The following is a 14,708-nucleotide window of genomic DNA, read 5'->3' as shown; positions in this document are numbered from 1 at the left end:
CCTCAACTATATGCAAATAAATTTGTACAGTGTCACGCAACACAACACCGTCGACCAAGGCAGCGCTGATAAAATATGAATCAAGATTTTGTTAGTGCATTGCCTATTTCTCGGCTTTATCTTAGGCCTAGTGTTTAGCTGTAATATAATAAAGTTTGAGGCACGTTCAAAACGGACGAGCCAAAACCATGCACTACCCAGTTCGCAGTGACTCGCCAGCAGGAGTATTCAATGGTCATATGCATTCAAATACGTTGTCGTTGTTTTCTGTGTCTGTCGCGTCTGTACCATTTTAGGGTAAGAATATCGGGATAAGCCAATCAGACGCAGCGTAGGGCGGGCCGTGCCCTCTTTACCCTGAAAAAAAAAAATGCGTCATGTTCCGCGACGACGCTACTCAACAACCAATGCCATAATCAAGTGTTGTTTTTGTGGGCGTATTTCATGACTACTCCAATCACCCGCGCCACTCAGTCAAGGTTGGTTTCAGTGCAGGAACAGAGGAACTGCTGTTGTCACCTAAAAAAAGGTATGACTGAATCGGAGAAAAATGCTTATGGTTTAGAGTAAAGTTCTGACTTGATGTTCAGTGTTATTCTGTACGACTGCCTGTAAGTGGTGTAGAGGCCGTTGTATCTTAACAGGCAATGCTAGGTAGCCAGCCAATCCAGCAGATTATCCCCTTGTAAAACTGATCCATTATCACTTGACAGCTTAGCAGCTAACAGCTAGCCTGGTAGCATTTAGACAGTGCAGCCAGTGTGTATGAATGAGCTCTGTACGATCTCCTGCCACGCTCCAGTTACGTCTCTGCTCGGATGGGCGATTCCTCAATGCTACTAAGCTAGCAGCTGGCCTGGTGGAAAAGGCTACAAATAAGACGAGGAGCTAACTAGTAGTGCGGTGTCAGCTTGTAGTTCGGTGGAAGATAAAACCGTGCTAATACCTCACTTATGCCATTTTAAAGTAAGTCCCAGTTCCACTCTGCTATAACGTAAGTAAAGACACAGGAACTAGCCAAATGGACTCATTTGAGTGCCAGTTTTGCTGCCATGTAACGTTATCTTACATGGAAGACTTGACAGAGAGGAGCTGAAATTGGTACGAGAGGGCCATTCGTACCTAAGCACACTGTGTCGTTCGCCCAGATGTAACGTTAGCGAGGCGAGGTAAAAAGTTTTATTCTAGTGCATTGTTCTTTCCTCTAGGTTTCCTCAGTTTAAACTAATTGTGTTTATCTAGGTTTGGACAGGAACTCAAAGTTTTGTCTGCTTGACTGCAATCAGAAATCCATGCATTTTTAAGAAATAGTGTTTCTACTTTTGTACATCTCTCTCTGATTTTCCAGGTTTCTAACAGTTCTAACATTAATGTCTAACATTCATTTGGAATCATGGCATTTCCATCACAGATCAGTGACCCAAAATACAAGCCTAAAGTACAACTAAATCTAACTACCAGGCTATTAGTTGATTTGTCAAGCTATTATTCAACAGAGAGAGCATCTTTTGTCAAAAGATAAAGCAGCACTTGCAGTAATGAAACAGACATTTATCACCTCACTGCAATGCCCCTCAGCTCCACGAAGTCTGTTGTAGCTCATTGTTTTGGTTTTCTGCCCCACAACCTGTGCTGTCCTCCATCTGATGTCCAGTGGCAGCAGGCAGCTGTTCTCAAGGAAAACTCTCTTAGAACCAGCTCAGAACTAAACAGCAGACAGATGCGGTTCGCAGCTAGCTGGGGAACATACTGGAGCATTTGGCTCCAAGAGAACCAGCTATTTTTTTTCAAGATGTGGTGGAGACCAAAGCAGAGTTAAAAGGAGAGTGAGTCTCGGGTTTAGTTTCATCAGGTGGATGCAAACATGACTGAAGAAATGCTGATGTTGCTGTGTGTTTGCTAGAGTGTGCATAGGGAATGGACAGTTTTCACAATGGTTTTTTCAGAGATTGGTTTTAGACCAACTGCTACTGAATATCACTGAGCAGCTGTCTGGTGTGAGGGGGAGTGAGACGCAGGCACGGTGAGGCTGTGTGAGATGGATGGGCCTTTCTGTTAGATAGAAAGAGACCCTATCTACCAAAAATAGCCTCAGCCATTTCCTTTGCTTTGGTGAACTGTCTGCAGTGTAAAATCCAGAACAAGTGAGAGCAAGTGGTGTGAGCAGCTGCACAGGGAGGAGGAATTAATATTAGTCGTGCTAAAGCCTGTTGGAAATTGAAGTGGTCCACGTTAACTGGACCTTGACACTTGGTCTATTTAAAGGTGTCATTTTACTGGCGTGAAAGCCATAGGCCTAACACTACTACTTACTCTTCATAATGAAATATCAGGCTGCTACTTAAGTGTTGTAGAGATGTGTGTTCTAATAAATGACTCCTGTTACTTTGATACTGATGTTTCTTTGGCCTGAGAACAGTCGTAGGAGCCAGATAGAACTGGAATGCTTTGGTACAAGCAAAGAAAACATCAGTCCAATTCAACCACAGCATTTGCTCAGTGAGCTGTTTCGAAATGTCGGGAAATTTGTATCACATGCCACTGCAAATAGGTGGATCTCATTGATTTGATATCGGTGCAGTTTTCAGAGAACCACGGCAGGTGTTTTCCAGTTGCAATTTTAGTGGTATCTATCCATGCAAATAATCTTAGTTTTATTGATCCAGGCTTCAAGATTCGTGGTGCTCACAAACTTAAAAAATAGTAATTTGGTTTGGTTGAAAGTGGTTCCTGTGACAGTTAACAATGAGATCTGCAAATAATCCAGAGTAACGAGGATGTAGGGGTGGGCTTAAAGTTACGTATGTAGAAGGCAAAAAGTGTAAATAAAGCAAAATTAGTTTTAGATTTTAGATTCGTCAAAGTAGCCACCTTTTGCTTTGATGACAATTTGCAAACTATTTGCATTCTCAATCAGCTCCATGAGGTCGTCACATGGAATGCTTTTCCAGCAGTTTTGAAGGAGTTCCCATATCTGCTGAGCACTTATTGGCTGCTTCTCATTCACTCTGCAGTCTAACTCATCCCAAACTGTCTCAGCTGTGTCAGGTGATGGTTGGGGCAAGGTGATCTGATGCAGCACTCCATCACTCTTCTTCGTCAGATAGCCCTCACATAACCTGTAGGTGTGTTTTGGGTCATTGTCCTGAGATGGCATGTTGCTGCAGAATGCTGTGGTAGCCATGCTGGTTAAGTCTGCTTTGAATTTTGAGTACATTGCCAACAGTGTCCCCAGCAAAGCACCCCTACACCATCACACCTCCTCCTCCATGCTTCACAGTAAGAACCACACATTCAGATACCGTCTGTTCACCTTCTCTGCTTTTCACAAAGACACAGTGGTTGGAACCAAAAATCTTCAGAGAGACCAAAAGACCAAATTACTAATTTCCACTGGTCTAATCCATGCCTTGTATTTCTTGGCCCAAGCAGTTCTCTTCTTCTTGTTGGTCTCCATCTGTAGTGCTTTCTTTGCAGGAATTTGTCCATGATTCACACAGTCTCCTCAGAACAGTTGATGTTGAGATGCATCTGTTACTTGAACTCTCTGAAGCTTTTATGTGGGCTGGAATCTGTAATTACTTGGTGATTTCTGAGGCTGGCAACTGTAACTGTAATGACCTTCTCCTCTGCAGCAGAGGTCTTGGCCTTCCTCATGAGAGCCAGTTTCATCATAGTGTTTGATGTTTTTTGTGACTGCACTTGAAGATACAAAGTTCTTGAACTTTTGCAACCGTCACATCTTAAAGTAATGATGGACTTTTGTTTCTCACTACATAGTTGAGTGGTTCTTGCCATAACATGGACTACTACAGCAGTTGAAAGGGGCTTTACAGGGTTGTCTTGAATGAAACAAAATATTATTTTGACATTTTATTTAGAAATGATGGGTTTGTTTTGGCTTCCTTCTCTTTCGGCTCATCCTCCCTTTTTGTCACGACTGGTGCAAAAGTCACTGCTTCATGTAGCACAATAACTCAATTCTCTTCCTGTATTTCATGATGTTGCGCTCTTTAGTTGATGTTCAGGATATTTATTGTACTGCTGTAATGTTGGCCAAAAATGATGTTCAGTTATTCCTTTGGAAAACACACATACCTTCAAACCATTTGAACATCTATTTTTGCACATTATACCCATAATAGGGCAAACCAGTGTCTTTTAAAAGATGCACATATCTACAATCACAAAATATAATATATGTCCTCTAATGTGTAATTGAATTACTTCCTCGTATCAGCTTGACCTACATTACATTTTCAATCAGTGTGTGCAGTTTCCACTTGATGCCAGTCCACATGTCCTGGCAGCAGTGAAACTTTACAAGGTTTTAAACATGTTGTCATTGTTAATGAAACAAATATCAATTTCACCTTTCAGTTTGACTTTCAGTGAGTTTCCTACAGTAAGCATGATGTACTGATGATTGATGTCGTAAGTCTGAGTATGAAATGTTAAAAGTAATAATGATTTGTCCTCACAGCCCAGTTGTTCATCCAGCACCATGGGAAAGAAGAGTCGAGTGAAGACTCAGAAGTCGGGTTCAGGAACCAGCGCTGTGGTTTCCCCCAAGGAGATGATGAACCTCATCTCTGAACTGCTGCAGAGTACGTTTACCTTCAAATTCTACACCCTGTTCACCTTCACATTCTGAGTGTAGGAAAAAATAACAACAGAGTAGTAGCCCATCATTCCTTTCACTGAGGTCACTGTATAGATGGGAGCAGGGTACCCACACAGAGGGCTGGGCGAAAAACAAAACAAGCTGTGGAAACGGGGGAAAAAAGTTGAAATCTTTGCTGCACCACGATGCAGTATTATTCAGCACCAACTGTGCTGGCTAAACAAATAAAATGAAGTGCTTGTTTCTGGTAGATTTGCCGTTCATTGTAATATGTAATTCTGCTTTATCTGTTGCAGAATAAACTGTTTGTCCTTGTCATGTAAAATCCTTCCTTGTGGTATTATAATACCAAATGCAGTGTTTTGGTATTTGATTATCCCTCAAAGTAATGTATCTGTTACTCAAACCAGCCTACCTGGATCATTAAATTACAGTTTCACATGTTTCCATCCACACGTTTCTATTTGCATTTTCAGCTTGTGCAAAAAACAGAAAAAACAGTGGAAACAGAAATTTGGAAAACAAATGGAAATATTGCAAATGTTTTTTCCACTTGTATCAGGTGGAAAAGTGAGTGTAAAAAAACAAGAAAATGCAAGATACTTACAATCTTACCCACAAAGGAAACGAATGAGCAAAGATCAGCTTGTTAGGTCAGTTATACAGTATATCGCAGTGTCTGATTTAGCTCCTCATTATGTTTATAATGTATGAGAGACGCAGAAAAGACATATGATTCTAATCTACGTTTTTACAGGGTGACCGAGGATGTTGCTCAGGGTTTCAATGGCCTCATTTAGGTGAAAATTAATGACAGTTATCACAATAACAATCAGGTGTTTGGATGGACTAGAGTGTTTTATGCAGTTAAGAGCAGCTTCATACTTGTCTAACAGATGCTGCATTAATGGCCAGGCCTGCAGACATCAGAAGCTAATACTTATAACAAATCTATATAATTAAAAACTATGTGTGCATTTTAACATTCTCCAACTGAATTGATTCAAATAGAGTTCATTATGTAATACAAATGTGAACCAAGGTTTAATCCCACCAGCAAAATTCAAGACACAAACTGGAAAGTTACTAGGCCTTGGCACTAAAAAGATCTCAATAAAGGATCACAATAAAATGTTTGTTGTAAATGATTATAAGCTCTGGACATTTTTACATGATATGGATAGATCAAACTGTTCTGTGTGGCTGTGTCACATCATACACAACACTTCTGTCACCATGATTGAAAGTTGCCTCCCAGATGACATCTGAACTTGTGCATGATCATCAAAAAAGTCCTGCGTCGGTGTTAAAGACAAAAATATTGTGTAGTCTGATCTCGGCATAAGGAACTAAAGATGTTAACAGGATGTTTAGACATCATCAGATGCTGCTGAACAATCAGCTTACATACCTGGTGTTTCCTGTACTGGCTGGCACCAGGCCGGGGACTAACCCTCCCCAACTAAATAAAAGTTGGCTCCTTACATTTAAGAAACTATGAATCCTTAAATTTTGAACATTCACAACTAATAATCCAGTGTAGTGTATGGAATGTATGTTGGCGGTGTGTGTGGTGTGGCGTTTGCTTGTGATATGAAAGGCACAGCGCGTGGGTAAGGCATACATTGGTGTGGTGTGTAAGACACAGTAGGGTGTCATGATTGGATGTGGTGAAGCACACTGTAACCAGGCTGGAATTGTGCAGTGCATACCCCAACTGTATTAACAGTTGACAGTAATAGCGACCCTGCCAACAAATGGAAGGGGGTCTTCTTTCATACGCTGCAAGCTTCTTCTCATTTTCAATGATCTCAGCAAGTAGTCTAATGTCAGTATCAGGTAAGTACTTATCTTTCCATTCCCTGTCTGTCATGCTAGCTTGAGCCCCAGTATCAAACAGAACACTCACAGCTACACCATTCAGATTACACTGGGTGAGTGTTTTTTTTCCTACAAGCTTGCACCCTGTTTTTTTTTTTTTTTGGTACTAGTAAGACAGGACAGGACAAAATTGACTTTTTTTCTGGCCCATTTCTATTTTCCTTCCTGCTGTTTTGTTGTCATTTGATGCATTGGTTCTAGCGTTGAGGCTTCTTGGCGAGAATTGTTTCTGTTGATGTTTTTGGGTTGTGGCAGTTGTTGTGGCCGGGTCACTGAGTGTCCCTTGGCAGAGACTGGCTCTGGTTTCCCTGACGCAGCTTGGAATGTTTTTCTCAAAGTAATTTGGACAGCCATGTCTTTTCTGGGTGGCATTCTACCTGGTTACTCTGAAACACATGTTCCTGCTGTTTTGTCTGGGGAGGTTTTGTCATTGATTCGATTATGCTGAAAAGTTTTTGTACTTCTCTGTGAGCTGTTTGATTATATCTGGTGCAAGGTCACAGTATGTGAGACTTCACACTGTGTGTCTGATGTGGTAGTTTGCAATATGGGGGCTACAGTCCTCTCTTGTCTTCACCCTCTACACATCGGACTTCAGACACAACACTGACAGCTGTCACAGTTCTCTGATGATACAGCCATCACTGGCCGTGTATCACAGGAAACGAAGTGGAATACAGGGAAATCGTCACCAACTTTGTCAAACAGTGTGAACTGAACCACCTTCACATAAACGCCAGCAAGGGAAAGGAGATGGTGATTGACTTCCGCAGACAGATGCCACAAACTACACCGGTAAACATCCAGGGTTTGGACATTGAGATCGTGGGGGTGTACAAATACCTGGGTGTTCACCTCAACAACAAACTGAACTGGACTCACAACACAGATGTCCTGTAAAAGAAGGGCCAAAGTCATCTTCATCTGCTAAGAAGACTGAGGTCCTTTGGAGTGTGTAGGATACTGTTAAACACATTTTATGACTCTGTGGTGGCATCTGCAGTTTTCTAAGCAGTGGTCTGCTGGGGCTGTGGAAGCTCAGAGAGGGACAGAGAAACACTGAACAAACTGGTCAGGAGAGCTGGCTCTGTCCTGGACTGCCCTCTGGACACCATTGAGGAGTTGTGTTAGAGAGAATGTAAGCCAAGCTGACAACAAAAACAAACTGAGAAAAATGATTTCTGTTTCTGTTCTGTTTCATAACTGCAGGGCCCCTCAATGAATCGGACAAAATAAAGGTGTAATAATATCAGGTCAGCAATGTCAGCTGTGAAGCTTTAAACAAGGAAATGCTGCTTCCTCGGCAAAAAGGGCACAAAGAGGCAAATATCTACTCTTAGAAAACACCTTGAGACGAGTATGAGGAAGTTAATGTTATCAAATGTTGGCCACAGGAGGCAGCACATTCGTTCAGGTTTCTCTCTGCACTGGGTCACAGTCAAGGCGAGGTCTTTTCACTTATCCATTAAAGACTCATTGTCACCTTGTGGTAATTCCACTATTAGCATGACATCCGGATCAAATTTTTTCTTCTGGATGGCTTTTTCAGCTCAGTCTTTTCCATTCTAAAGATCAGGATGCCACTTCAAGGTCCAAATTCAAACACATTTCTTAAGATGCTTTTTCCAGTTCCTGTTTCAAGGTTTCCTGTTTCAACAATTCAATCAGTTTTACTGTTCACTTGCTTTTTCACTGCATTTTCTATATGGCCTGTTTCCACATTAAGCACCTTCAGTTATTAATGCAGAATTGATGCTGCTCTCATAGTCTTTTGGCGTATGGAAACAGTTCAAGCCTCAAAACAAATGCCCAGATCAGTTTGATAAATGTAGGTCTGACTTAATCAGCATTTCACAATTAATTTATAAGTTTGTGAGAACAATAGAAGAACAATGGGGATCATCCATTTTGAAAAACATCACTTGTGACAAAGCAGCAAGTTATATGCTGCTAGGATGAAGTGCCCGACATATCTGGCCCAGTTCTAACTATCAAATCTACAGCCTGTGGACTGGGCAGGTTGTTGAGGGCATCACAGGTACAGTCACGTTGAGAACACCAGAATGAAACTGTTATAGTATGGTGTTTCTGTGTCTGTGTGTGTTGCACACAGTCTCTCAAGCTAAAAGAAATTACCCCAGGTGCTTTTCACCCTTAACACAATTTCACAGTCAGTAAAATCAAGTGTTGTGTGTCAGTTGTCAAAGCTGCTGTACCTCGTAACAGGGTGATCACTGGTGACAGAGTTTGTGGTTCAATCCATAATTCCCTCTGTCCATACACTGAAGTGTTATAGGGCAAGACACTGAACCCTAAATTGCTCCTAATGGTCCAGCCAGGACCTTGCAAGGTACTGCCAGTCAGTGTTTGAGTGTGTGTGTGTGTGTGTGTGTGTGTGTGTGTGTGTGTGTGTGTGTGTGTGTGTGTGTGTGTGTGTGTGTGTGAGAGTGGGGTGAATGAGAGGTAAAATTGGAAAGCATGTTGGATAAAAGGGCTATATAAAGCCACTTACTATTGCCCATTCCAAGACAATAAAACTGATGTTACATCATACTGATTGGGCTTTCTCCAGAAGTGTAACATGCTTAAAATTCACTATTGTCGCGTCACCATGTGATTTAGTAATAGTATTATTTTAGTATTACTTTATTGTGTCATGGTGTAGTTGGTGTTTTATTTTATTTTTAGATTAACATGTCCTATCTAAGTTTTGTTTGGCGGTATGGTTAATTAAAAGTGACATTTTTTATAGTGAGTTGAGATGTTCATGGTCAGCCTGTGTTTCTCTAGAATGCAGCAGTGCAGCACCCTCTGCTGGTAAAGAGTGGGAGGAGTACATCCAGATCAGAGGCTTGGTGGAGAAGATCCGCAAGAAACAGAAGGGTGAGTACAAGAGCACATACAAGATATTTACCTTTTCAGATTTTTTAAAATTTATACCATAGTACTAAATAATTAAGTGATGAGCAATATTGCATTTCATGTAATTTAAAGCCAAGGTTAAATTTAGTGGTAAAAATATAAGACACAGAGGTCACTTTACTTTTGTTTGTGTGTGTTTTTGTGCTCAGGTATGTCAGTAGTTTTTGAGGGCAACAGAGAGGACTACTTCCCAGACCTGATGTCCTGGGCTCAGGAAAATGGGGCGTCCTGTGATGGTTTTATGGTGACCAACTTTGGAACAGAGGGCTATGGCCTGCGGGCCACCAAAGACATTAAGGTGAGCATAACCCAGGGGTGGTCACTTTCTTTTTTACTTGTAAGAATTTCAAAATGTCTCCAGTACTTAAATCACTGTTGCCTCCCAGTGCAATGCAGAATCACTCTCAAAATGTTACATTTATAGCAATTAATAGTTTGGCTCCCAGTACACATGATAGGAGCTCATGCCACCTGCTCTAGCAGATTGGCAGAGTATGAGCAAGTTTGTTACATCTTGTTGAATAGTTCTGTGTGTGTGTGTGAGTGCAGGCAGAGGAACTATTTCTGTGGATTCCCAGGAAGATGCTAATGACTGTGGAGTCGGCCCAGAACTCTGTACTTGGTAAGGACTTCAGCTGAAAAGTATTTAACATCAAACTATCTATTCTAACCCAAGAGGAAATAAATAGACACAATCTACTGCAGAAAAGAGAAACCACCAGTTGAAGTTTGATTCAACTTCATGTTAAGAATTTAGCATGTAACACATTGTGACATAGTGTTTCAGATATTGTTGCTGTCAGGCAGAAACCTTGTATGTCCAAAGCTATTGCTTTTCAGAAAATGAGAAAACCCAAAACCAAGACATGTTTTTAAAATAACTGAACACTGCATCGTCAGAGTTTGCATTGTGTATTATTAATATTTTTACCAAAATCAAGCTTATAGGGAGCTATCAAGTGTTTGACCAACAAATGTTAAGGGTTATGACCAGCATAGATCAGAATGACCGTGTCTGAGGAAGTGCGTTGCTTTACTTTATCATCAACGTACAGGTTACAGAGCTAACTGCAGCTGTGTGTGCGCTCAGTTTTTTCCTGATATTGGATACAGTGACAAAATCCCGTATTATAAAAGATTAATTGCTATGAAGACGCATTTGTTGATAGCCAAATGCATTGTGGAAAGATGGCCGCCACGGCTTGTTTTTAGCATCACTACTAAATCATGTTTTTCACTTTTTAACCCATTGATTGTGATTGATCTCAGCGGTTTTACAAGTCTATAACCAGCTATTACAGCTCTGTTGCTTTTTGAGACATCCATGCTTGCTTTCTTATTAGATTACACTTAATTTACTGTGTCTGCTACTGCTTGCCTAGGCTGGTAATTAGCTTGGTGGCTAAGCTAACCGACCAACTACGCCCTGTGGGGACAACATACTATTCACAACAGCAAATAAAAAGATCGCTGACCTTAAGGAGGAGAAGAAAAGACTCGTGGCTTTTGGGCAGTCAAAACAAATTGCCTTGCTCAGTAACCCCATCCAGGACATGGCTCTGTGGGACCCCTCCACTTTTCCATGGCCCATTTCCTTCTAGACTCCTAGCCTGATGGTTTGGTGTCGAGCCTGGGCCAACAACCTGGGCCGAAGTGGTGGTCCATGGTTGCAGGAGAGACTCAGGTGGGCTTGTCTCACTGCCTCGCCTAAGATGAATCTGATGTCATGGACAGCAACCTCCTCTTCCCATCCCAGGATCCTGAAGGAGGTTGTGCTCAGAGGGATATCTCTGGATGTCTTCCATGCCCTGAGTCGGCAGGGAGTCCTTCTGTCAGGTCAGGTGTCGCTGCCCTGCCGCAACACTCGTCTGCTCGGACGTCTCATCCACAATCGGCGACCTCAACACGCAGTGTGAAAACAGAGCATGTACTCTCCTGCCATGAGAACCCACAGCCATCATCTCCTTGTGCCCTCTTCTCCCTACATTAATAGTGAGGGATTCCAAAAACAGGAACACCTGTTTCTTAAACGCAGCCACTCACTGCTTCCCTGGAGCTCCTGTCAGCCTGGATAAGCTCCCAGGGCTGCTGTGCTCACTGCCATCCTCTGCCATTCCAGTGATTGTCCTTGTGGGGACAAACAATGGTCTTGTCAGCAGTCTGAACTGAACTGATAACAGTGGAAATGACAACTTATGTCTTTTCCCTGTATGCGCTTTCCTTGTCTGACACCAAACTCTGGCAACTCTGCTCTGACCCAAACAACTTTGGCCCCTTGAATGCCAAACCTCTTAGTAATAAATCTTTTAATATTAATGAATTTATTTTTTCTAATGAGCTGGAATTTTAGAGAGAAGAAAAGTGCTATATAAATATAGTTTATTATTATTATTATTATTATTATTATTATTATTAACAATTCTGTGTCGCTGCCGTTGCCTATTGCAAGGTGAACAAAACTGAATCGTCTTATCGCCGTTAACCTTCAGCTCTGCTGTGTGTGACTCTTCATTCAAGCGGAGATGGGGTGGAGCTACGAGGTTTTGACGACAGTTCAAGGATCCAATGGTGTTGCGAGATTTAGTCACAAGCTCTTTTTAATATTTTTCATTGTTTAAATATTTGTCAACCGTCAGATAAAAAGGGTAACACTGATTTGTCAAAAAAAAAAAAAAAAGAAATACAGAATTATGGACATATGAAGTTTCTGCCCGACAGCGGCGATACCTAGGTTACATTTAACCAGAGGTGCAGATGACTGTCATTGGTCAACAATACACATTTCTTGTCTAGACATTTGACATAGTGAAAAAACATACTTTGAGAAACATGCTGAGGATTCTGCTTTATTAAAGCAGCTTGGAATGAATGAATGTCGAGTATTATATGTATTATTTTCGTGAAGGGAATTATGAGCAAAACTGCAGTCTGCTGAATTTTGGTTGCTGTTTTTTGATGAATTGGAGGACATCACAAAAACCACCTTGAAACTTTTTGAAGACTCCACTGTGAAGTGTTTAAATGGTCTCTTCCACTGCCTTTGAGCAGTGCAGCATGAGGGGATTCTCACATCTCAACATAATAAAAACCAGGAACAGATCTCGTCTGTCAGCCCTGATGCACATTCACCTGTCAGAAATCACCACAGAGACTGTCCACAGCCATTTAGTAGTAGAACATTTCTTCACTTTCACTCTGTATGACAGCAGTAGCACAGCACAAGTCTGTCAAGGAAGCATTCAACAATCCTGTAACTGACTGTAATCCATGTCTCAGGTCCTCTGTACAGCCAGGACCGGATCCTACAGGCCATGGGCAACGTGACGCTGGCCTTCCACCTGTTGTGTGAGCGGGCCAACCCTGTTTCATTCTGGCTGCCGTACATCCGCAGTCTTCCTCAGGAGTACGACACACCACTGTTCTACCAGCAGGAGGAGGTGCAGCTGCTGCTGGGCACGCAGGCAGTGCAGGACATTCTGAACCAGTATAAAAACACCGCACGCCAGTATGCTTACTTCTATAAACTGATACAGGTAGGCAGATGCACTGAACACACACACACACAAGCTGTACATATACATATTATAACTTGAGTCATTTGTCGATAAAACACAGTGAAAATGTTGGTTGAGCACTCCTATGGAAACCCAGAAAGCATGCACAGACAAAAAGAGAAATCCAGCAGTAGACAATGACCAGTTAAGACCGCTGCCTCTGATGTGTGTGAGGACAAGAGACCCTTTTCACAGCAGACATTTGTCCTGTTGACATGTAAAAAAATGAGTTATGGAAAAGGTACATGAGTATAGCGATGAGGTTGCAGTAATTTAGTATTTCCATAGTTGCAGACTTTATACTTTTGCCCCTCTGATGCAGTATCTGATGATGGTAGTTACCACTTACTACACTCAATCATACAATGTGAGGCTGTAATGTTGGCGGTTTAAATGCCATAGCAGAACATGCGGCAGTTAAGACTTTTAAATTATTTTGCTTTACAAAAGTCCAGTCACACTTAGATGTTAAAGGACCCACACGCCCATTGTTCAGCCATGTGTTTCTGGACTGTGCAGGCGTCTGGCTCTCTAATTGATATCCGTGCACCTGTTTGGATGGGAGATGTTGCACCTTTATAATTCTTATTGGTTCGTTTGATGACCTCATGGATGACCTTGTGACCATGAAGTCAATACAAAAGAAAACCATGTCTCAGAAGAGCATTTAAGCATGTTTTCCTGTTGGTACATTTTTCTTGAAGTAGGTTTTGGAATGGAGACCGTTTAGTTGTCGTATTTGTTGCTGTTGCCTGAGTGAAGGCAGAATGTGGTGTCTAGTTATACAATTAAGACTTAGAAACAAGACTTGTTTTGTCAACTCTTTTTGCTCTTTGTCCTATTTTGTCCACTCTAAATGTTATGAATTCAAACCACCAGAATCTCAGAGTTGCTGTAGTTAGGAGATGTGAGCATGGAAATGAAATTGTACTCCTTAAACTTAAATTGAACAGCTCGAGTTGTTTTTTTTAAACTTCATTGACTTTTCATGAACTTTTTTGAACATTAATGATGGCTCTGTTTTAGCCAAATGTCCCAGTAAGCGGTGACAGTGTGCGAGGGAGTCAGCATGAACCATACAGGACCCCGAAACTGCATCACTTCGAGTGAAATTCAGGCATCGTTTATTATATTATTGACACCTGTGCTTTTCCTACCGTGACATGTCAAGATGTCTTCTGTGAAAAAGACATATTTGGTCCTACCGTCTGTGTCTGGCCAACAGACATTTGCAGGTGTTACAACACTTCAGGCTTCAGTCTGCTGTGACCAGGAGAGGGAGCCATCGAGCCAGAATGTAGAGTTACAGCGTAAATTGGAAGTGGTTGTGGAGGCAGGGTTGAACCAACAAACGGTCTGATCTGTCGTCATAGTTGAACTGAGGATTATGGTCACTGATATTTTTGCTCGTTTAGATTTTGGCTGGCGTATAAACTTCTTCTAATCATAATTTGATGTATCACAAAGTGATTTACATATCAAGATCAGCAGTATCCTTTTTCAATTTGAGAAAAGATTCAGTTTGTGAACTTTGAAACTTATCACACAAAGACTTTTTCAGTCCAGTATAATGTGCAGAAAAATGGAATAAGATATAGAGACAGTGATTATGGTATATGATGAAATATTGGTTAACAGGCCCAGACAACAGATAGTGGGATAGTAATCTCATAATATGCTAATGTCCCATATTAATTTTAAGCATTGTGACACGACAGCTCAGCTTT

At 41.5% G+C, this 14,708-nt stretch overlaps 1 protein-coding gene across 1 annotated transcript in view; it reads left to right on the top strand.

Moving 5' to 3' along the window:
• The first annotated feature begins 469 nt into the window (after nt 1–469).
• The window catches only part of setd3 (SET domain containing 3, actin histidine methyltransferase), a 38,880-nt gene continuing 24,641 nt past the window's right edge, over nt 470–14,708 (top strand). Inside the window, exons 1-6 of the mRNA XM_076749072.1 lie at nt 470–529; nt 4,484–4,607; nt 9,296–9,388; nt 9,577–9,725; nt 9,977–10,049; nt 12,704–12,960. Of these exons, the coding sequence (XP_076605187.1) occupies nt 4,505–4,607; nt 9,296–9,388; nt 9,577–9,725; nt 9,977–10,049; nt 12,704–12,960 (675 nt within the window). The 5' untranslated portion in view covers nt 470–529; nt 4,484–4,504. The remainder of the gene's footprint in view (nt 530–4,483; nt 4,608–9,295; nt 9,389–9,576; nt 9,726–9,976; nt 10,050–12,703; nt 12,961–14,708) is intronic.

This window comes from Chaetodon auriga, chromosome 14, assembly GCF_051107435.1.
Source record: "Chaetodon auriga isolate fChaAug3 chromosome 14, fChaAug3.hap1, whole genome shotgun sequence".
In the NCBI taxonomy this organism is placed as follows: Eukaryota; Metazoa; Chordata; class Actinopteri; order Chaetodontiformes; family Chaetodontidae; genus Chaetodon; species Chaetodon auriga.
Note: the sequence above shows the minus strand (reverse complement) of the source record. Positions and strands in the feature narration are given on the sequence as shown.